This window comes from Pteropus medius, unplaced genomic scaffold, assembly GCF_902729225.1.
Source record: "Pteropus medius unplaced genomic scaffold, Ma_sr-lr_union100, whole genome shotgun sequence".
NCBI classification, from domain to species: domain Eukaryota; kingdom Metazoa; phylum Chordata; class Mammalia; order Chiroptera; family Pteropodidae; genus Pteropus; species Pteropus medius.
Genome location: NW_024349798.1, coordinates 1,600,530 through 1,622,870, shown reverse-complemented (window position 1 = coordinate 1,622,870; position 22,341 = coordinate 1,600,530). Strand labels below are relative to the sequence as shown.

Genomic DNA, 22,341 nt, shown 5'->3' with positions numbered 1-22,341 from the left:
AGAAACTCATGAGTAAAATGGTCAAACCTGTGTAGCCTGTAAGACTGTGGCAGAAGCCAAAGTAAACTGGCCCCCCAGGGGGTGGCAACGGATCCCAGGGAACTCGTGGGACTCATGCAGGCAGGAAAAAAACAAAGAAGTCAAAGAAACCTTCCACGGTGACATGCCATGGGAGAATTCACCCCATTGTACAAATAGTAACTATACCAGGTCCCTTCCCTAATGCTACAGTTGGGGAAACTGAGACTCATTGAGTGTAAGTATGTTGCCTACAGTTAGTTAACAATTGAAGTATTTAATTCCTCTGTGTCAGTCTTCTCATCTATAAGATGATAATAATTTTAGTGTACTTTCTTCATAGGGCTGTTAGAAAGGTAAAATGAGATGCTACTTGTAAAGCACTGATTAGAACAATGCCTGGCACATAATAATAGTGTTAAAACAAATAAAGTAAGTTTTAAAGGTTCAGAGATAAAGGATAACGTCTCTAAAATAAAAACAGGACATTAGGAAGAAGGAACTGGTTCATTAAGAAATGGAATTCTAGAAATAAAAATAGAGATACTGAAAAAATCTAGTCAGTCTTGCAGAGACATTGACACTTCTTAAGCAGAAGAGAGACTGGGTTTCAGATGCCAGTCCTGGGTTTCAGAAGAGCATTGAAGCTAGGGAGACTGGTCGCAGGGAGACTAGGCAGAAGACATCAGGAATAACAGTGACTGATTTTTTTGTTTTTTACCTGAGACAAGAATTTGGGTATGGTGGAGCTTGCTACATAATCGTTTCAGAGCCTGGAGATTTTTAGTTCAAAAAGTCTTCGTGTTCATGGTTTATATCAGAAGTAGGCAGTTGATAAGTGAGTAGGCACAGTGCCTTGAACTGCAGCCAGACTTCTGAATTCAGATCCAGCTCTGTGAAATGCTAGTTGTGTGACCTTAGACATGTTACTTGGCCTCTCTGACACTTGGTTTCCCATCTGCAGAATTGCACCTAGGAAGGGAGAGTGTCAAGATTAAGTATAGGCTCTAGAATTAGACTGCCAGAATTCAAGACTGGGCCCCAGCACTTATTAACTAGGCCAGACTTGAGCAGGTTATTTAGTTTCTGTGCCTCGGTCTCATCTATAAAATAGAGGTGTTGTGAAGATAAAATGAGCTAATATACATAACACATATATACATAACAAATGTAAAATACATAAAATGTACATAAAATACTTTGATACAATCCTGGCACATAAGTGCTCAATAACCTTGTCAGGTTATTGTAAAGATCAAATGAGTTAACTGATGTTAGAACATAGTAGATGTTCAACAAATGTCAGTGATGACTGCCAATTCCTGGATTGCTTCTTCACTGGGCACCCAGCATACAACTGCTAAATGAACAATGACTGAACAACTGGATGGTGGGAATGGCAGGCAAGTGGGGAGATGGGCGCAGGCCAAGCCACAGGAGGGAAAAGGCCCTGTTGTACCTGGGATGCAGGTCTCCCTCCTCCCCGGATTCGAGAGAGGATGGGAGTACACCCAGCCTCACCTTCCCTTCCTCTCCCACACAAGGGCACTACATTGCAAGATTGGAAGAGCTCATGGAGTTTATTTGGGTAGTGCAAAGAGGACTGGAAGTTTCACTTGTGTACACGAACACACACAGATACACCCATCCTGAGCGACATCGCTCCAGAGGTTGACATCGTCTGCATGGGGCCCCCAGATTTCAGTCAAGTGCGGATTTCAGGAGCCTGAGGAGGCCCAGGCTATGTAGAAGAAAACTGTGATGAGGATGGGTCTAGGAGCCTCCTGCCCCCGAGAGCCAGACCCCCACTTCCATCCCTGCTCATCTCTCTCCTCCTCCTTCCTTAGAGAACAGTTCCCAGCTCACCCGAAGGGAATCACCGGGTGCTCCAGGTCCCCTTGAGGCCCTGTCCTCCCCATGCTGGTTCTAGCCCATCGGGATTATCCATGTTCTCATAAGAATCTGCATCTGGTTATGATGAGGAAAGAGTGAAACAGCTGGAAGTAGAGTGAGAGGGGGTTAGCTTCAGACAAGGGACAGCAGAAGCACCCACCTTCCTCATGACTGGGACCAGGCTGGGCCCGAAGGGAGCGGAGCTGGGGGGCAGCATACAGGATTCCTCTCATGTCTTCATAAGACTGGGACCCTGCATGGGCAGAGGATGGAGAGTTGGAAGCCTGCGAACCATGCTCAGGGCTTGTGGAAAGGAAATGCAGCCTGATATGGAGGGAGTCTGAGGGGCAGAATAAGTTGGAAGGCTTGACCCAGTACTAGGAAGGAGTGATTAGGGTTAGCATCAGGTTCAGGGCCCTTATTAATTGTAGAGTTCAGTTGGGTATGGGTTAGATTATGGTCATGGTCAGAGAAAGGGTCACGAACAGATTGGAAGGAATCAAAGTCAGAGTCATAAGGAGGCTGTAGAGAGAGCTGGGGTCAAAGCTGAGGTCTGCTTTGCAGCTGGGGTGACATGGAAGTCAAAGTCCAGGCTGGAATTGGATTGGGATCAGGGCTGATGTTCACAGTTAGGGATGGGTAAATACTAGGGTCAGGATTAGGGTTGGGGTAGGTATTGAGGTTAGAGGTAAGAGTCAAATCTAAGGTCAGGATTGGGCTTGGGTTTGGGGTCACAATCCAGGTCAACATTCTGCCTGGAGTTAGAGCTGAGGCCAAGTCGACTCAATCTGGACAAAGCTGGCAGGTCCCAAGCATTTCTTACCAAGGGAGACTGCCTCTCGGCTGGGGTCCCAAGCCGTCCCATGGGGGCTCAGGAAGTCTGGAGAAGGAAGAGGGAAGTCACTATTCATCCAGATCACATACACCACCACCACCACTACCACCACTCACACTCCTCAGGAATATGACCATCCTCACATACACACACCTTTTGTGCTAGTGACTGGTTGGGCCAACTCTTCATCCTCATTCTCATAGGAATCAGATGCTGCAGAAAAAGAGAACTCCAGGGGCCACTCCTGCCCTGTAGGAGCTCCACAGCCCTGTGGGTCGTCCCAAGTCTCTGAGGCCCCCACAAAGACCCCAAATTACCGTTGGAGAAGGAGTCTTCATCAGGACCTAAGGCGCCATCATCAGGGTTCTCATAGCCGCTGCCATCTGGTGGAGAGGGAGGGGCGTTCGGGGAGGGTCCACAGACCTGGCTGAGAAGGTGGGCCGTCATGGAGGAGGACAGTCTTACCCTGGGAAAGCTGGTCCTGCCCAAGACTGGAGTCGTTCTCGTAGAACTCGGAGCCCCCCTCACTGTCCGGCTCCTCGTAGCCTTCCCCTTCTTCTTCCGGGCCTAAGGTTTGGGCATAGGGTTGGGACCCAAGTCACAGCCCCGCTTCTCCAGGCCCCACTACCCTAATCCTGGCACAGGCCGCTCCAACAATCCCCACTATGAGTAACGACCCCTCCCCCATCACCCGCTCCCGTCGGTCTCTGGGACCCCTCGGCTCCGGCCTCCTCGATGTCGCCGCGCGGGTTTCCGTAGGACGTGACGGCGGCCCCCAGGCTTGCAGCCCACCGTAGGGCGCGTCCTGGCGAGATGAGCGTTGTAGAGGGGCGAGTGAGATGAGAAGGGGGTGGGAGTCAGGGCTAAAGGTGCGCGCAGCTGAGCGGCGGGAGAGGATGCTTCAGGATCGCCGGGAAGACTCCGGGTCTCCAGGGGGCGGGATCTAAATCTAGGGGCGTGGCCGCAAGTTCTCAGGGGAGGTTCTGCTTTCGGAACAGGACTTCGGGTCCCGAGTCCTGGGGGAGGGCCTGGGTCCTAGGGGCGGGACTCAAATCTGGGCGGGACTCCGCAACCCAGAACCGGCTCTTATCTGAAGGCGGAGCTGAGAGCTCGGGAAAGACTTGGAAATCGCGGAGGGGCGGGGGGGTGGTACTGGAGGTATGGGAAAAATGGGTGGGACTCTAGCTCGGGGCCAGAGACCTGGCGGTGCCTCCTACCCGTGCCAGAGGTGGGCGAGGAAAGAGACAGCACGTTTCCGTACTGGTTGTGGGCCCCGCTTCCCGGGGGAGGAGTCACTTTGAAGAACCTGGCGGAAGAAGGGGAATTTCTCTGTGAGGCAAGGCCTGAAGGAACTCGGGAGACACATACTCAAGACACAAGCCAGGCCCTCAGAGGTTAAAATGTGGTCACTTGTAATTAGCTCCTCTGTCCTGGGACAGCCTACAGAGGGGTCTGGGATCACTCCAAGGAGGTCTTCACAAAAGAGGTAGCTTTGGAACTGGGTTTTGAAGGTTGGGCAGTATTTCAACCTCAGAGATGAAGAAAAGACCCTGAGCAGAAGAAACAGTAAGTGCAAAGCATAAAGTGGAAGCGCAGGAGGGGGACTGAGGGGGCACTCGAGTCATTACCTTCTGGTGGGATCCGTCATTCGCTTTCTCTTCCTCCTCAGGATCAGGGCTGGTGGGAGTTAAGGGGAGTGATCAGAGAAGGGGCTTCTTGGCCAGGTGAAGATTCTGGGGGTGCTGGGGAGGTAACTTGGGTCAATGGAGGAGATGCGAGTTCAACTTCCAAGGGGCTAAGATAGTTCAGAGGGCGTTTAGAGGAGGTGGGGGCAGGATTCTGAAGTCTGTGAGGGAGGTATGGGAGGAGAGAGAGACGTCAGATTGGTCAATGTGGGCTCTTCTGAGGGAGATGGAATAAGGTTTGGCAGACCAGATGGGGGACAAGACTCACCTCTTCGAACATAAAGAAAGCCTGCCAGGGAACCCATGCAGAAGATCAGATAAGTTAAAGTCGCAACAGGGACTCTCCAGCCACCAGTCTCCAGAAGCCAATGCCTTACTGCTAGGGGGAAGGAGCAATGAGATGAGGCTAGCATCTTACTTTCAGCCTCAAGACCTCAAATGGCCACAAATCTGGGAGTAGGGGATAAGACACAGATCCTCGAAGTCCCAAGCTACACCCCAGAGCCTGGCACAGGGCCTGGAACAGTATTTATTAAGCAAACCATGACCCATGAGTATAATCGGAGGAAATGTCAGGAGTAAGAGGAGCATGACGATCAGCTTCCTGCTGCAGGTAAGGACAGCCATGGTCGAAGTGAAGGGCAGAATCAAGTTCACAGATGAGAGGTGGGAAGTAGCAAGGTGCTGAGATAAGTTTGAAGTGAAAGTTGAGGTTGAGTTTGAGAATTGTGCTTAGCGTAGCATGGTAGGATTGTATGAAAGGAGACAGAATGGGGAGAACATTGTGACAAATTTGATGGATGGGATGAGGGAAAGAAAGGATGCCCAGATTCCTGGCTTGGGCACACGCAGGCAATAGAGTCCTTCACATACACAGGGCCACCCAGAAGACTATGCTTGGGGAAGGTGTTGAGTTTGATTTTGTATATGTTGAGCCTGCAGTGTCCATGGAACATCAAATGGCAATTCCAGATGTGGGGGTATGGAACCTAGAATTCAGTTCACCAAGGCATGGTGGCCCAAGGAGCCAAGGGAGTAGAGGAGGTCAAATGATAAAAGGGCATAGACAAGGACAAGAGAGTGTAGACAGGGATAGGAAGAGAGCTCAGGGCTCCAAAGGTAAGGAGCAGGAGAGAGAGGAAGACTCTACCAAAGCTGATGGGAAGGAGCAACCATTGGTAGGAGAAGATACAGAAAAGCCATGTCTGACAAGCAAGGAGGAAGGAAGTGGAGTCAGTGTTGAATGTAGTGGCTGGGATTCAGGCTCAGGCTGAGGTTGGTACCAGCGAGGGGGAGCCAAGGCTGACTGGCTTCTAGCTCTTTCCAGCAACTTCACACACATGTCCCACAATTGGGAGAAACCCTACCTGACTGGGCAGTGACCTTCAGCTGCATCTTAATGGTTGTATTGCCATGGTAACAATGATAGGTGCCAGCATCTTGAGCTTTGGCCCGGTGCAGCCACAGAACAGCCCCTCCTCTGAGTGTGCCCAGGACCCACATCTCTCTGACTGTGGCATCCTCACTCAGGTTTAGGCTCAGCAATGAGATGTTAGGCTTCTTGGGGTGCACGTGGATCCAGGAGATGGGGCCTCTGGACACGGAGGCAGAGGGCACCCCACAGAATAGACAGAGTGAGGAGCCAGAGGTCACAGTAAGGTCTGGTGCAGGGAGAGCCAAGGTTAGGAAAGTATAGGCCTAGGGGTCTTCTGCCCCGCAAACCCAATCACTATCCTGTGCCTGGACCCCCCACTTCCTGGCATTTCCCCAGCACCTTACCTCGGTGGAAACTCTCGTTAGAACTGCCGTTAGGTAGGGCACATGCAGGGTTTGTCACCCAGATCTCAGGGTGGTCTTTGGCCCACACATACAGCTGAGGGCTTGTGGTGAGACCAGAAGAAAGCCTGGGGTTCTCTGAGGAACTATTCCCCAGGTCACAGCCTGGGCCATCTAGGTCTGAAGCCTTCCACCGGAACAGCTCCCCTGGGGAAAGACCCAGAACCAGATACAGAGACTTCCAGAAGAGGCAGAGCGGTACAGAGACCTCAGAAAGACGGAGATAAATAGAAACAGTCTCAGAGAGAGACAAGGCTGAGAAAGATATGGAGCAATTCGGTGTTGAAGTCACAAAGCCACAGGAAATTTTAGGAGCTCCCTGCTCCCTGGCTCCCTGCTGCTCCTCAGCCCCTCCAGCCCCTCCCTCCAGATCCATTTTATTCGCCAGACCTCTTTCATCCGTGCTGGGCCTCCCTCTCCTCATCCAGCCCTCCCTGCCCTGCCCTGCCCTGGACCTCACCGCTGCCGTTCACACTGACTGTCCAGCCAGCCTGCCAGGCCTGCTCGGAAGGGGATCCCTGTTGACACAGGTAGAAGCCCCCCATCTGGTCAGAGATGTTGGAGATGAGCAGCAGGATGCCCAGGGGCCCCACCTGGATGCCCAGGCCTGGCAGCCCTGCACTCATCTGTAACAAGGATGCCGACTTGCACTCCCGATTCCAGGCCAGCTGATGGGGGGGACCATCTGAGGAACCCTTGAGGCATGGTAGCACAGCACTGCTTCCCTCTGCGGAGAGAGAGAGAAGGAGAGAGAGGAGCCTCTGGCTCCCTTCACTCCTCACACTAGGTTATAAACCCAATGATCTCGGACTCCACCAATTGGGAGTGGATGAGCCCTCAGAATCCTTCCAACCCCTCCCTGAATTTTACAATTAAGAAAATGGAGGCCCAGAGAGGGTAAGTTACTTGGGCAAAGACGCCCAGCCAGAACCCAGGTTTCCAGCCCCGAATCCTTCTACTTGTGCCCTTTGGACATACCTTTAGCCTCCACCAGCTGTGGTTTCTGGAGCCTGACTCTCACAGGAGTAAGGAAGAGGAGGAAGAAGAGGCGGAGAGGAGGTGGCATGGTGGCCAGACTCCCCGAGGCACCAGCTTGGCCGCGCAGGGGATGCTGGGGCAGGCAGGGACTTGGTGGGCACTGAACCATGGGTGTCTGCGGGGGCGGGCGGGCGGGCAGTCCCCCCAGGGAGGAAGGGATGGTCATGTCTCAGGCCTCCTTCTCCATATACCCCTTCAGACCCACAAAACTCCCCTCCTTCCTGCTACACTGTTTTATTTTCATCCCAGCACTTACTGCCCCTGAAATGACCTTGTTTGTGTCTGCTTGCTCACTTTCTGTTCCCCCCACTAGAGTAAGCCCCTTGCAGCAGAGACTGTCTTGTTCACCACTGTAAGCATGGTGCCCTGGAACACTGCTTAGCACATTGTAGACACCCAATAAATATTGAATGAATGGATCTAGTTTTAGGGGCTCCCTCCTTCTTCCACTCCCTACTTCGACCTCAGGCTCTAACTCCATTTCCCTTCACATACACACCTCATTCATTCATTCGACCAACATTTCTGGGACCACCTTCCACCCATTACACACTCTGGGATCTCTCAGATCTGAGTTTGAATCCTCCACCTCTGCCACTTGGCCAAATTTCTTCATCTGTCTAAGCCTTAGTTTCTTTCTCTGAAAACTGAGGATAATGATAGTACTATCAAAATATTGCTTGTGAAGATTAAACAGGGCAACCTAAGTTCAGCACCCAGCACATAGTAGGCCCTTAATTAATGAGAAACAGTATCAACTAATGGCTAAGACCTCAAGCCAGACTGCCACTGTAACTCCTTTGCAGTGGTCCTGAGAAATGACTGACGATTAATCCCCCTTTCTCTCCCAGTTCTCCAGGAAGACCCTGTTTCCTTATGGCAGGAACCCATTTAGAAATGGGGAAATTGAGGCCCCAGGAAGAGCAGGGTGTTGCCTGAGATCACACATTGAGCAGGTAGTACAATGAGCACGAGAGCCCAGGAGTCTTGACTCTTAAATCTGTTCTGCTCCCTTCTCTCTCTCCCTCCCTCTCCCTCTTCCTCCTGCTCTTCTTCTTCTTTTTTCTTTCTTCTTCTGTGCTCTCTCACTCCCCCTGCCTCCCTCTCTCCCTCCCACTTCCTCTCCCCTTCCATTCTCTCCCTCCCTCCTCTCTGTGTATCTGTGTCTTTCACTGCTGCACTCAGGGAAAGGGTCCAGGGACCCAGGAGACCTGCTTTCTCAGTTGGCTGTTCCCAGGGCCATGTCACTGAGCTGTGGCTTCCTGTTTACCTCAGGCAAACCCCAAGGGACCACCCTCCAGCTGGCAGGGCCCCCACTTCCCTTTGGTCAGGTTTGGGTGGCTGGCAGGGGGAAGAGTGGGGCATTGGGGAATGGAGAGGATGAGGTGGCAGGACTTTTTTTTTTTTTTTTTTTTGTCTTTCATTCAACAAAATCTCTAACCCCGTCATTAGCTTCCCAGGCGCCTCATGGGCAGAGTCTTGCTAGAGTGCATAGTTCCCTGCTTAGACTATTTCAGTAGCTTTTCGTCTACCTAAAAGAAACACTCCAAACCATGCCCTCTAAAGGCCTGGTTGAGGCTGCCCCACCTACACTTTCCACATCAACTCTCCACCACTCTGCCCCTCACTCCCTACCTTTGCACTGTTCCTTTTCATTATACTCAGGTCTCAGTTCAAGTGTTACTTCCTCAGAGAGGCCTTCCTTGACTCTGTTTATTTCCTTCCCAGCATTTGCCTCAATACTAAAGTATGCTTGTTAGTCTTCTCTGCTTCCTGCCCCAGAATGTTACCTCTGGGACAACGGGGATCTTTACTATCTTATTCACTGACATCCAGTAGATGCTTGATAAGTTTTGTTGTATAAAGGAAGGAAGTTAGGAAGAGTGAAAGAAAACTTTTTCTCTTCCCCCATGCACTGCTACCAAGGCTAGTCCATTTTCTAGCTTATACATTTCTAGAACCAACTTTTCCCTCATTTTGCACTCTTCCCTTCCCAACTAGAACCATTTAAACAGCTTCTTTTGTGGGCTTGCTGTCTTTTATCTTTCTTGCTCCCCAACTACACTCCACAAAAAGAGAGTGCCCTCCATATATTAGTCATGTGCTTCTGTTGTTCCACAACCTTCAATGGTTCCCAGCGCCTCAGGATAAAACCCAAGCCTGGTACTTGACTGGAGCCTTATTTATATTCATCATTTCACCCCCTTTCCAAGAAATCCTGCCACATATACAGGGAGTCCTGAGGACAAGAAGCTACCCAGGGCAGTAAGCTACTGGGGATTTATAAGCCAGGCATTGACCTGGCCAGATTTGCTCTTTCTAAAACTCCTCCTTGTTGTAGTGTGGAAGGGGAATTGGAGGGAAGCCAGAGAGATCAGTAAGGAAAGTGTTCATTATTCATTCACCAAATGTTTATTTACTATGTTTATTTTTCAGGGACTGTGCTAGGTGCTGGGGAACAAGAAAGACATAGAGCTTTGATTTAAGTTTTGGGACCACAGAAGGGTAAAGGAGGACAGGTAATAAACAAGCTAACCAATAAACAATTTCGGTGATAAGTCTCTGATGTAATCTAATGGTGGAGGATGACTGGGGATGGTTAGTTTCGACAGGTTGGTCAGGGAAGACCTCTGAGCTGAGACCCAAGGTGGAGAAAAACTTGGTGTGTTCAAGGTCATACTTAGTTTTGTTAGAAACTGTCATACTCTTTTCCAGAGTGATTATACCATTTTACATTCCCATCAGGAATATATGAGAAAACTATATGCTCACTAGCACTTAGCGTTATCACCCTTTGTTTTAGCCATCCTGGTAGGTGTGCAGTGATATCTCCCTGTGGTTTTAATTTGCATTTCCCTAATGGCTGATGATGTTGAACATCTTTTAAAGTGCACATTTGCTATCTGTGACATTAGTGACATGTCCGTTCTTGTCTTTTTTTGCCCTTTTCAAATTGAACTAGATTTTAAGCAGGGATGACACGATCTAGTTTTACAAAGATTACGCTAGTTGCTTTGAAAATTAACTCGAGGCCAAAAAGCCACACCGGGGGAACAGTTAGGAGGCAGTGTGGAAGTTCAGGAGAGAGATGATAGGGACAAGGGCTGTTTTTTAGCGCTGGATATGAAAAAAGCAAGCATTCTGGACCGCTCTACTCCTTAGGAGTAGAGTTTACAGGACTTCCAGGCTCTACAGAGGGAGAAAAGGGTTTGGGAGAAAGGGAATCAGACTATGGACTTCAATTTGAGTTGCTGGACATCGTCCAATGGAAGATGTCAGGTCAGGCTGGCTGTTGGAGGGAGAGGTCACAGATAATTACAGCCTGACCTAGGACAGTGGCGGTGGGGAGGGAGAGGAGAAGAGAGGAGGGATTTAAGAGGCATTGGGAGGGGGAAGGGTATTAGCAGGAAGCGGTGACTGGATGAATATCAAAGTGGGGGTGGGGACGTGGAAGTTCCTGACTACGCGGGAACTCGAGCGCCCAGAATAGTGGAGCTGACCCAGCCCTGCCCCAAGGGACGATCCACGAGGGCGGAGGTACAGGGAGGCCCGGCCACAACTTGCTGTACTGCGAGCCAGGCTCCAGCGGAAGGGCGGCCACGGGCCGAGCTAAGGGCCGGCTCCGGAGCTCGCGAGAGACTGCAAGAGCTTCGCTGGAGGAGGTGTAATTTGAACAGAGTCTCTAAGGTCACGAGCAGACGCCAGCAGGCCTTTGATACAAAAGAACTTTGGAGTTTGAAGGACTAGTATCCTTCTCGAACGGCAACAGCCCGAAGAGGGCGGAGAGGGGCGGGACCTGGGGCCGCAGCCGGGTGTCGACTCGGAAGCCTTCGGCCGAGTCTCGGCAATCCCCTACCCTTGACTCGGGCCTCGGCGTCGAGCCAGGCTGATCCGGAAACAGCCGAGCGGATCCGGAAACAGCCGAGAGGACCCGGAAGCGGCGAGCGCCGTCACCAGGGAGTGCGGGACCCCGCGGTTTGCGCGGAGGCGATGGCGGCAGCTGCGCCGGCGGCCGCAGGCGAGGATGGCCGGCGACTGCGACCGGGGTCTGGTACGTGAGGCACGTCCGTGCACGCGAGGGGCTGCGAAGCCGGAGGCGGGGCCGAGCTCGGCAGCGGGCGGATGGGGGTGGTGAGGAGAGCCTGGAGAAAGGGGCGGGGCCACGCCGCCGGCAAAATAGCTACAAGGCTGGACATTCACGGTCGGAGGGTAGGGCCAGCAGCAGGTGAGATAGTGAAATTCAAGGAAGAAGGGGGCGGGGACATTAGAAGGATAACGCCCAAAGGGCTGGGTTAACTGAGGGACTGGGAAGAGGCGGGCCTTTATGCGCGCACGAGGAGAGCCAGGAGAAGGAGGCGGGGATGTGGGGCGGGGCCAGGTGAGCGGGGCGGGGCTAGGGAAAGGGGTGAGGATCTACAGTACTGCTTGGCTGCGGTACTACTAGGTCGCGGGACATTCGGATTTGGTGGCTTGGGTTATTGGGGATCCTGGAGTGATGGGAAGAGAGGCTGATCCCTGTCCCCCACAGTGCTGGATCTCCAGCCCCAGGAAGGGGCAAAGGTTGAAGCTGAGTCAGGGGAGCTCGGCCGACTTCGGGCTGAGCTGGCAGGCGCCCTGGCAGAAATGGAGACCATGAAGGCTGTGGCCGAGGTGAGCGAAAGCACGAAGGCTGAGGCTGTGGCTGCAGTGAGGCGGCAATGCCAAGAGGAGGTGGCCTCGCTGCAGGCCATCCTGAAAGGTGAGGCAGGGTCTCTTCCCAGACTCTCCATCAGCCCCATAAGGGAGGAACGCGTGACCAGAAAGGGGTCAGGAGGACAGACAAGATATGGAGTAGGTTAGCAGGGCTGCCTGGACAGGGCAGGCCTATGGGCTCAGAGGAAGGGGAGCCCCTTTTTAATTTGCACAGAGGCACTGTCTGTGCCAGCAGCAGCTCTGTCTGTTCCAGCTAAGTTTAGCTCTGAGCTTCTCTACCTGTTACCTTGCCCCTCACTGATCACTGTCCACCTCTGAAGATGCAACTTCTCAGTTCCCTGAACCACCCTTATTCAAGCTTCTGAGCTTCAGACTAAGCCCTAGGCCCTGCCTCTCTGTGAGTCTAATCCTCTGGTTTCCTTCCTTCCCCAGGGACCACTACATCACATCCGTACCCAGAACCCCTCCCCCATACACTGACTTCTTTCCCTCCCTCACAACCTCTATATGTATTTGGGATGCAGCACCACCCCTTGCCTCAGATCCCCCAACTTCTTTTCCTAGTTTCCCCTTGTCCTCTAGTCAGAGGCCAGAGTCTCTGAAATAGCTTCCAGCCCTGTCTCACCCTTCTGCTTCCACTGCCACCGCTGTAGTGAAGCTCTTGACAACTCTCTGGAATGTTGCCCTAGCCTTCTCATAGGTCTCCCTCTATAGTATGGCCTTGGCATTGGCTTCCAGAGTAAGCTTTCTGAAATTCTCATTCCACCATATCATTTCCCTTTCAAACAACTGCTCCTGGCACTAGACTTCTCTGGGGCCGTATTTCCTATATTTCAGGTATCCACACGTCACCTGTGCAATGTGGTTGTCTCCTCATATAACTTACCCTGTTATTTACTAAATAATTTTCTTTAAATAGATCCACTTTTTAAAAACTTATATACTTTTATTTTAGAGGAAATTTTCTGCACCTATAAGAGAAACTATCCTGAATCATCATCATAGCAATAATGATAATAATAATGGCTAACATTTGTTGAGTACTTACTATATGTCAGGCACTGAGCTAAATGTTTTATGAGTGTTTAATCTTCATAACAATCTTTGTAAGGTAGGAACTATTATCCATCTTCATTTTACAGAGGAAGCTCTGAGGCCCAGAGAGGTTAGATAACTTGCCCAAGGTCATACAACTAGAAAGCAGCATAAGATTTGAACCCAGGCATTCTGGTAGCAGAACCTTTATTTCCTTTTTTTTTTTTTTTTAAACAGGCTATATTACAAATTTAACTTAGTTCACACCATACAATAAAAAGTACATTATCAACACAAGCTTTCATAGGTCCTAAACTAAAGGACTTTTTTTTTTTACTGCAGAATCCTTAAATTATACACGATGATGATGAAAAAGATTAACAGTTACTTGGCTATTATGACTCATTCCAGCTTTGTTCAACAATGGCGGAAACCCTTTTCATATTCTTGTTTGTTTTCCTCATAAAGTTGTGCTGCCTGGCTATTGGCTGGACTGTTTGGATTCGGCAGAACCTTTACTTCTAATGTTAGTATACGTTAAAATAAATAACTATGCAAATAAAAAATAAATATTACTATTACTATATATTGTTTATAATTGGTATATATTAATAGGAATAGATATCATATTTTCAGCATTATTATATACCAGGAAGAAGGCTGAACACCTTCCAGATATCATCTCCTTTGATCCTGTAACAACCCTGTGGAGTAATCATTAGTGTCCCAATTTTTCAGCCGAGGACACTGATGCAGAATGGCTAACCGATTACCCAGGGCAGTCTTTCCACAAAGCCCACTGTCTTAATCGCTATGGTAAATTGCCTTGCAGGGCACGTCAGTGATGGAGAGCCCTCTACTCGCCAGTGCACTGACCCTCCCTCCCCTCTGCTCTTCCTGCCCCACCAGACTCCATCAGCAGCTATGAAGCCCAGATCACTTCTCTGAAGCAGGAGCGACAGCAGCAGCAACAGGACTGTGAGGAGAAGGAGCGAGAGCTGGGCCGCCTGAAGCAGCTGCTGTCCCGGGCTCACCCCCTGGACTCCTTGGAGAAACAGATGGAAAAGGTTGGAGTCGGGATGGCCTTTCCCCTTCCTCAGGATTTGAAAAGATGTTGAGGCAGCCAGAGGTGGCTGTGGGCCAGAGGGACTGTTGGCGTGCCACTCCCAGGCACCTGGAAGCAGGGCACCCAGTCATCAGTCTAGGTATAGCACATGCTGGCTTTCTACTTAGCGAGGTCCTGGCTTGCCACTACTAGTTTCCCCGCAAATTAAGGACTGTCACGTAGGGGAAAGAGAGCTAACACTTAAGGATACCTCTCATGCACTAGGCATTCTTGATAACCGCTTGACAGACTCAGGCTCTTCTGTTTTTCCCCTGAAAATGAGGTCTTTAGGTCCAGTTAACAGATGAGTAAATGAGACTCAAAGAAATTCAGTAATTCTCCTCGGGTTATACATATGAAAAAAGGATTTGGGAATTAAGAACTTAGGCAGTATGTTTCTAAAGTTTTTGTTCTTAATCTTTATAGTATATCACCTCCTTTATTATTGTTATTAACAGTAGTAGGAAGCGCATATTACCAAAGTCTTCATCTTTCAAAGTGAGTTCACATTGTTACTTCATTTGATTCTCACAGCAGCCCTGTGAAGTAGCTACTTAACTCATTTTATGCATGAGGATACAGAGGCTTGGGGAGATGAAATAAATCGCCTGGTTAGAAAGATAGTGATCAAAACAGGAGCCCAAGAAAGGAAAGCATCCAGCGCACACTCTCCCAACAGAAGCTGCTGCTTGCATTCAGAGTATTCCTCCAGGAGCCATTACCCAGGGTGGTAAAGGAGAGGGCTCTGCTAAGTGAAAGCCACTTGGGACAGCGGAAGGAGCAGCAGGCCTAGAATGAAGGAGTTCCAGTCCCTGCCCAACTCCTACATTCAGTCACTGTCCCTCCACAGCCTAGGCGTCTGCAGAGCATGGATTCCAGGGCTTCACATGGGATCAGAGTGTTTTGTTTAGGCCACACAGGCTTATCCTGTTTCTTGCAACAGTTCACATAAGAGATTTGGAGGGTTAGACTGAGCTTGTTTAAGATGGCTTTTTAGTAATTCAAGAAGTAGAAGTGGCATGAATTGGAAGAGGATGGGTGACTGGCTGTTTTCTGCCTTGGGTAGCTTGGTGAATAGTCGGGCCATTCTTGCTGACCTAGCACTTGTGGGAGGAGAAATGGCATCGTGAGTTGGTTCAGATTTGGCTGTACTAGGGTAGAGGAGCCTGGGTGACATCCAGTTGGAGATGTCCAGAGACTGTTGCCTGTGCAAGTTCAGCAGGATCCCAAACCTGAAGAGACCAAAAGAAATAGCCAGCAGTGTGGTGGTGATGGGACTGTGGGAGGACATATCACTTAGGATGAGGCTTGAAAACCCAAGTCAACCGTAGCTTAAATAAAATAAGAGTTTATTTTTCTTAAAGTCCAGGGATATATCCAGTACTAATATGGCAGCTCGACAAGTCATTAGGGAAGCTGAAAAACCGTTACTCTCCATAGCATTTGGGATCTTGCTTTCCAGCACATGTTGGCTCAAATAAACTCCTATTAAAAAAAAAAGTTGTCTACAGCCATACTACCCTGAACAAGTCCGGTCCGATCTCGTCTGATCTCGGAAGCTAAGCAGGATCGGGCCTGGTTAGTACTTGGATGGGAGACCACCTAGGAAGACCAGGTGCTGTAAGTGTAAAAAATAAAAAAATGAAGGATTGTAAACTGACAAGGTCTTTGCAATCTGTGAGGTCAACCAAGGGTTGCCTCGCTTAAAAAAATGTCATTAGGAACTCAGGCTCCTCCTATGTTGCTCTTTTGCCATAGGTAGCTTACTGCTTCATGGTCCAAGATGACTGCTTGAGTGCCAGCCATCATGTCCACATTTTAGCCAGGCAGAAGGAAGAGGAAGATTAAAGTACAACCCCTTCCTTTAAAGAGTTGTCCTGGAAGTTGCACATGGCACATCTGCTTACATCTCATTAGCTGTAACTTAGTCATGTAGCAATGCTTTGTCACAGGGAAGCTGAGAAATGTGGATGGTATTCTAGAATTTAGGCCATGTATCCAACTAAAAATATGAGGTTCTATAATAAAAGAAAAAAATGGGTATTGAGGAAGAAAAGTATGGTGAGCAGATGGGCAACAGGAAGATGGTCGTGACTCTGGCTCCTTTACCTACCATGTGACCTGGAACAGGTCATGGAGCTCCCAGAACCTCTGTTCTTATCTCTAAAATGGGGGTGGACAGTGCCTTCTTGGGACAGTTAAAAGAGCTGATATGCTTGGACAGAAAGCTCTAAATGAGCTTGAGGGCTCCTGCCGTCAGTATGGGGTCTGTTGCCCAGCACCCCCCACTCTCCTTCAGGCCCATGAGGACTCAGAGAAGCTTCGAGAGATTGTGCTGCCCATGGAGCAGGAGATAGAGGAGCTGAAGGCAAAACTGCTGAGGGCAGAGGAGTTGATTCAAGAGATCCAGGTGAGGGGACGGCTGGGGGGCACTGAGGGAAGAAGGGGCGCTGCAGGACCCCTGGCCCCCCAGCCTCTCCTGTCCCCCTTTCCTAGAGACGTCCCCAGCATCCCCCTTCCCTGCACGGCTCCGTGGAGTTGCTGCCCCTGTCCCGGGACCCGTCTCCCCCGCTGGAACCTCTGGAGGAGCTGAGCGGAGATGGGGGTGCGGCGGCCGAGGCTTTTGCCCACAACTGTGATGACAGCGCCTCCATCTCCTCCTTCTCCCTTGGTGGTGGGGCTGGCAGCAGTGCGTCCTTGCCCCGTAGCCGCCAGGGCCTGAGCTCAGAGCAGGAAGAGACAGCCTCTCTGGTGTCCACGGGCACTCTGGTCCCTGAGGGCATCTACCTGCCCCCTCCTGGTTACCAGCTTGTTCCAGACACCCAGTGGGAGCAGCTGCAAGTGGAGGTGAGTGGAGTGGCCTGTCTGCGTGCGTGCATCCCATCTCTCCCTTCACCAAATATACTTACCAAGCACCTACTATATCTAGGCCCTGAACCAGATCTGTGGATTCCACAGTAAAAACTCCCACTCTCTTGGCGCTTCCTCCTCATGAGGGAGCCAGACTCACACATGTACATGGGCATGTACATGGGGAAGTCAATGTCATAGGATGAGGCGCCCAGAACAAAGGAATAGGGTCATGGGGTAGAGATTGGCAGTGCCGGAGACTAACTTGGATGGTGAAAATGAGGTGCTCTTCGAAGATTGAGGGCAGAAGGAACTGCAAGTTCCAAGGCCCCGAGGATGGACAGGCCATGTGGGAAGACCACCAAGAGGGAGAAGAGAGATGAGATCAGAAAAGAAGTCAGGGTCCACAGGTCAGCCACAGAGGCATGGAGCCTACATCAGTGAGAAGCCTCTAGGGGGTTAAGCCAGCAACAGTCTTGCTCTGCTTTAGACTTTTTTTTTTTTTTTTAATTAAATTATTTTTTATGGTGACATTGGTTAACTAAATCCAATAAGTTTCAGCTGTACTCCAACAGTAAGGCATATATATATTTACACTGTGTGCTCGCCTCCCATAGTTTGATTTCTTTCTGTCATCACATATGCTTTAGACTTTTAACAGATCACGCGGGCCCCTGTATAGGACTGGACCGCAGTCGGGGAGTGGGTAACAGAAGTGGCCAGTTGGGAAACGCTTGACATGGTTTAGAAGAAAGACGTGACTAGGACCAGGAGATGGCAGCAGAGATGGAGAGAAGTGGGTAGATTTGGAATCTACTTTGCAGGCAGACTGGCAGGGCCTGCTGGTGGGTTGGATGTGGAGAGTAGAAGAAAGAGAAGAGTCAGTGTCAGTTCCTGGGCTTTTGGCTTGAGTGACTGTGCAGGCGATGGCACCACCCACTGAGATGCAAAAGCCATGGTGAGGAGAGAGTCCTCCCCTGGAGGCTGAGACTGAGACCGGGGTCTGTTGCAGGGCCGGCAGCTACAGAAGGACCTGGAAAGCATCAGCCGTGAGCGGGACGAGCTGCAAGAGGGCCTGAGACGAAGCAATGAGGACTGTGCCAAGCAGGTGGGTCTAGCCTCTGCTTCAGCCCTAGCAGGGCCTCTGGCTGCCTGCCTGCCTCCTCCTGGACCCTGATGTCACCCTTGCCCTTCTTCATTCACAGATGCAGGTGCTCTTGGCCCAGGTCCAGAACTCAGAGCAGCTGTTGCGGACCCTGCAGGGGACTGTGAGCCAGGCCCAGGAGCGGGTTCAGCTGCAGATGGTGAGAGCTTGGGGCCTGGGGTAGAAGGGAGAGGAATGTGATGGGATTTGATTGAGGGGGTGCACATGGAAGACTGAGGCATCTGTCCTGCTCTCCAGCCGCTTTGGCTGTACCTGGTGCCAAGTAGGTAAAAGCGTGTCCAGGGTACCTGGCACTGTGGCCAGAGCAGGGGCCATGCCTGAGATGCTTGATATTCAGACAGAGCCCACCATGCACCCACTTTCTGATCTTGATCTGATCCTATGAGCTGGGAGCCTCAGCCTTGCCACTTTGAAATTGAGGTAATGAGACCTAGCTTACAGAGTCGTGAGGATTAAAAGCAAGGATTGCAAAATCAGATACTTCCCAAGATTAGACGGGAGATGTAAATGATTGAATTGGGCCAGGTGTGAGGCAGGAAGGAGAAGCATGGCAAACGGAGGGACCACGCATGGGGGGCTGCTGCTCCTCCACACCGCCGACCGTAGCCACGTGGGAATGCAAGCTCGAGGCTGCCAGCTTTTCTGATTTGTCAAGAGAAGCCAGAAAATCTGAATATTTGTACATAGTCTCCCAATTTTTAAAGTTAGCACAACTAATTTAATGTTTAAAAAAACATGTGGACCAAATAAAACCCTTGACATTGGCCATTGCTGCCACTGTGTGACCTCTGTGTCACGGAGGAGGGTGTATAAAAAGCTTGAGAGCCAAAGACATGTAATAAAGGGTGTTTCTTTTTTTCTTAGAAGAGGAGGAGTGTGTGGGTTTTCTGGCTGTCAGCAGTGTCTGGAAGAAGATTCAGGGTTTGGCTTCACAGGGGACTAGAGACATCTTGTCCCCCTCCTCACCTCATGCTAACTGTCTACCCCTAGGCAGAGCTGGCCACCTCCCACAAGTGCCTGAGCCACGAGGTAAAGCGGCTGACTGAGGAGAACCAAGGGCTCCGGGCTGAGCAGCTACCATCTTCAGTCCCCCGGGGCCTGGAGCAGGATGAGAGCCAGGAGGAGTTGCTGCCCAGCTCGGTCCCGGTAAGGGGAATGTGGGTGCCGAGAGCCTGGGGACCACCCTATCGGCCCTTCCTCTCCATGCACAACAGAGCACTGGCTTGGGATCATGAGACTAAAGGACAGATTCAGGCTGTTGTGTGTTAGCTGCGTTTCCTTGGCCAACTCGACTTTTCTAAGGCTGTTTCCTCATCTGAAAAATGAGACCACACCCCCTTCCCAGCATTGGCATGACTAGAAAGAGTTAACAGAATGCTTGATATGAAAGAAGCAGTAATTTGGTTTATTTTTAAGTGACATAAGATCCGTAAAATTGAATTCATTATAACCTTTGGTTCATAACAAGCTGTCATCATTGATCTGTTCATTTATTGAATTTGTCAATAATTTATTAAAAGTTTGAAGACTACGCAGAACCCTTGCCCACCCATTTGGGTTTTTCCCCCTTTTTAAGTTTCCTTCCTCCCTTCCTTTCCCTGCCCCATAATCGCCATCTTGCTGGTGGCCCCTATGACCTCCGCCCCTCCTGCCCCTCAGAGCAGGTGACTTGCATCTCTTCCAGGAGCTGCAGCAGCTGGTGCGCTGCATGCGGCAGGAGGTGCAGGCCCATGAGCAGGCCCGGGAGCATGAGGCCGAGCGCCTTAGGATTGAGATCGTGACCCTGCGGGAGGCGCTGGAGGAGGAGACGGCAGCAAGGGCCAGCCTAGAGGGGCAGCTGAGGGTGCAGCGGGAGGAGACAGGTGAGAGAAGGGGAGCCGAGCCCCGCCACCCCTGCTCCTGGGGAGGGTGACCTCCCCACAGGGGACCTCCTGGGCACCAGGAGGGGAGAGAGGAGACTGCAAGAATGAGCTTTGACCTCTTTCTTTCTTTTCCACACAGAAGTGTTAGAGGGTAAGTAGGCACGGGGGCCCTGCGGGGGTGCGGTGGGCGAAGGAGGGAGGGCGTGGGCCTGACGTCCTGCCCCTGCCTGACTTCCCAGCCTCCCTGTGCAGCCTGAGGACGGAGATGGAGCGAATCCAGCAGGAACAGAGCAAGGTGAGGCAGAAGTCAGGCCAGACTGGGATGACGTGGACGGGGTGGCAGAGTGGAGAAGGTCCTAACTGGACCCTCCTGCCCTTTGTGTCTGCCTCAGGCCAGGTGGCAGGAAGGCAGCCACCAAGCTCAGACCCCACAGGAGAGGTCAGAGTTGGGTGGTGTAGATGGACTACCCCTCCAGCTGGCTACACACCCTCCCATTTGGCCCAAGGCCTCAGCCTGTGTCCTGTCCCCCCAGGCCCAGCTCACAGACCTCCTCTCAGAACAGAGGGCAAAGGTGCTACGGCTGCAGGCCGAGCTGGAGACCAGTGAACAGGTGCAGAGGGATTTCGTAAGACTCTCCCAGGCCCTGCAGGTATGGCATGTCCCCTCCCCAAAAGACTGCCATGACTCCAGGTGACTTGTCCTGGGTCATGCAAGGGCAGTCCCCCATTAGAGGAGTCCTCTTCCTTCTGGGGCTGGCACGATCCTTTTTCCTGAGTTACTGCTCAAAAATGTTAAAGCCCTCGTGTGTCTGTCTTTGTTGGTCAGGGCGAGCCCCTAGCCCAGGGCCTGGCACACGGGTGTGAGGTGTGCTCATGTCAGCTGCACCTGCCCCTGTCCCCTTCCTCAGGCTGCCCCCCTAGAACTCATCTCTTCCCTTGAACCTGGTTTCACCATGGGTCAGGGGAGGTGGGGCCCCTGGGTCCACTGGTCCTTGGCCCTTGCCCCTTGGAGGGCTGGCAGATGGGGCGGGGGCTGCACTTCCCCACCAAGGCCCCTCTGCTTCCCTCGCTGGACCCCATAGGTGCGCCTGGAACGGATCCGCCAGGCAGAGAGTCTGGAACAAGTGCGTAGCATCGTGGACGAGGCGCCCCTCAGGGACATCAGGGACATCAAGGACACCTGAGGGGCCAGAACCCACCCCCCTGGGGAGACTGTCTTTCTCCACTGCGGAACCATGAGGCCTAGGCTTTGGGGGCCTCACAATGTTGTCTTCCCCCTCTCCAAGCCTGGGGTTCAGGGACAGGGCCATCACTGCCCTGTCCCTCCAGGGCCTCCTCTCAGGAGGAGCTGAGCCTTCTGCTCGCAAGGGTGACACTGGATGAGGGTCCCAACTCCCTCCTGGAACCAAAGGTGCAGGCTCAGCCCTGCGGCTTTCTGGCTGCTATGCTGCCTCCCGAGCCCCAACCGTCCTGCCCCTGCCCCCTAGCCAGACTGCCAGACTGCCAACCCGTCCTTTGTCCCTTTCCCTGAGGCAGAGCCGAGCTGTGAGTGGTGGCTGGGAGCCTCCCTCCACGTGTGTGCCCTGGACGGGCAGCTGCTTTCTGGACTGCATGACACTAAGATGCTTGTCCCCCGGGGCCTGACCCAGGCCCAGAGATGTGCATGGAGGCAAGGCCAGACTTTTCTGTCGTTTATTTTCAATAAATAAGCAGCTCAGCTCAGTCAGTCGCCTTGTCCCTGCAAGCCCCACGGGGTTCGGGTAAAGGAGGTTTTTCAAGGGGAAAAGGGAGGGTGGGTTGCTGAAGGGGGGAGGAGACTGAAGGGAACGTGTTTATAAACAAGAATGTAGAAGGGGAAAGAGAACGTGGGGTCTGTGCCACAGCTCTGGCTGAAGATGCGTCACTATCGGGGAAGAAGGGGCAAAAGGGCTGGTTACTTCCTTCTTTCATCTTCTGGATCTGGAAGGAGGAAGGGGAGAGATGAACCGGGGGACAGGAGAGGAGAGGAAGAGTCCCTCCCAGGCTCTGTCCCCATTCCGCACAGATTCACCTGGAGGGTCGCTCCACTGCCCGTCCCAATACTCACCTGTGTCCCTGGACCCCACTCCTCCCCACCACTGCAACCCCAGCGGCAGACAGCGCAGCGCAGCGCCCAGCCAGCGCCCGCAGCGCAGCGCAGCGCAGCCCAGCAGACAGGTGGTGCCCAGAGGCAGGGCCGGTGCGGCCCCTGGAGTAGGGGCAGCAGCGCCCCCCATCCAGCTCGGAAGCTCCGCAGTGGCAGTGGCAGCAATGGCTCCAGGTGGAGCTGCGAGCACAAGTGACCTTGG

The 22,341-nt window shown here is 51.8% G+C and overlaps 3 protein-coding genes and 1 pseudogene across 6 annotated transcripts in view; 2 read left to right on the top strand and 2 right to left on the bottom strand.

The window, feature by feature from the left end:
* Positions 1–279: 279 nt before the first annotated feature.
* Positions 280–7,775, bottom strand: CD19 (CD19 molecule). Of its 3 annotated transcripts, XM_039884658.1 has the most exons (15): positions 7,246–7,764; positions 6,728–6,994; positions 6,211–6,414; positions 5,799–6,092; positions 4,700–4,810; positions 4,375–4,423; positions 3,964–4,052; positions 3,438–3,551; positions 3,212–3,313; positions 3,064–3,129; positions 2,900–2,959; positions 2,735–2,791; positions 2,072–2,164; positions 1,885–1,986; positions 1,580–1,759 (listed from the first exon to the last, which is right to left on the bottom strand). In XM_039884658.1, the coding sequence occupies exons 1-14, from the start codon at positions 7,469–7,471 to the stop codon at positions 1,895–1,897; spliced, it is 1,824 nt and encodes a 607-aa protein (XP_039740592.1). In that variant the 5' UTR covers positions 7,472–7,764; the 3' UTR covers positions 1,580–1,759; positions 1,885–1,894. The 3 variants fall into 3 exon arrangements, with proteins under 3 accessions (XP_039740591.1, XP_039740593.1, XP_039740592.1); XM_039884657.1 differs by lacking the exons at positions 1,580–1,759; positions 1,885–1,986 and adding an exon at positions 280–990 and having other exon boundaries at positions 7,246–7,772; XM_039884659.1 differs by lacking the exons at positions 1,580–1,759; positions 1,885–1,986; positions 3,438–3,551 and adding an exon at positions 280–990 and having other exon boundaries at positions 7,246–7,775.
* Positions 7,776–10,731: 2,956 nt separating this feature from the next.
* RABEP2 (rabaptin, RAB GTPase binding effector protein 2) lies at positions 10,732–21,736 on the top strand. Of its 2 annotated transcripts, XM_039884661.1 has the most exons (13): positions 10,734–11,356; positions 11,834–12,043; positions 13,942–14,099; positions 16,437–16,547; positions 16,634–16,984; positions 18,000–18,095; positions 18,193–18,291; positions 19,143–19,298; positions 19,837–20,014; positions 20,154–20,165; positions 20,254–20,309; positions 20,548–20,664; positions 21,097–21,736. In XM_039884661.1, the coding sequence occupies exons 1-13, from the start codon at positions 11,296–11,298 to the stop codon at positions 21,196–21,198; spliced, it is 1,707 nt and encodes a 568-aa protein (XP_039740595.1). In that variant the 5' UTR covers positions 10,734–11,295; the 3' UTR covers positions 21,199–21,736. The 2 variants fall into 2 exon arrangements, with proteins under 2 accessions (XP_039740596.1, XP_039740595.1); XM_039884662.1 differs by lacking the exon at positions 20,154–20,165 and having other exon boundaries at positions 10,732–11,356.
* On the top strand, positions 15,641–15,764 carry LOC120620627 (uncharacterized; annotated as a pseudogene).
* Positions 21,691–22,341, bottom strand: part of ATP2A1 (ATPase sarcoplasmic/endoplasmic reticulum Ca2+ transporting 1) — an 18,930-nt gene continuing 18,279 nt past the window's right edge. Inside the window, exon 22 of the mRNA XM_039884666.1 lies at positions 21,691–21,973. Within this exon, the coding sequence (XP_039740600.1) occupies positions 21,948–21,973 (26 nt within the window). The 3' untranslated portion in view covers positions 21,691–21,947. The remainder of the gene's footprint in view (positions 21,974–22,341) is intronic.

Excerpts from the sequence above, each read along its gene's own strand:
- RABEP2 (XM_039884661.1), top strand. The coding sequence starts at position 11,296 with ATGGCGGCAGCTGCGCCGGCGGCCGCAGGCGAGGATGGCCGGCGACTG. Across the intron at positions 11,357-11,833 it reads GCGACTGCGACCGGGGTCTG|TGCTGGATCTCCAGCCCCAG; the intron begins GTACGTGAGGCA and ends TGTCCCCCACAG. Across the intron at positions 12,044-13,941 it reads GCTGCAGGCCATCCTGAAAG|ACTCCATCAGCAGCTATGAA; the intron begins GTGAGGCAGGGT and ends CTGCCCCACCAG.
- CD19 (XM_039884657.1), bottom strand. The coding sequence starts at position 7,471 with ATGACCATCCCTTCCTCCCTGGGGGGACTGCCCGCCCGCCCGCCCCCG. Across the intron at positions 6,415-6,727 it reads AGTCAGTGTGAACGGCAGCG|GGGAGCTGTTCCGGTGGAAG; the intron begins GTGAGGTCCAGG and ends GTCTTTCCCCAG. Across the intron at positions 2,165-2,734 it reads CCGAGAGGCAGTCTCCCTTG|GGTCCCAGTCTTATGAAGAC; the intron begins GTAAGAAATGCT and ends CTGCCCATGCAG.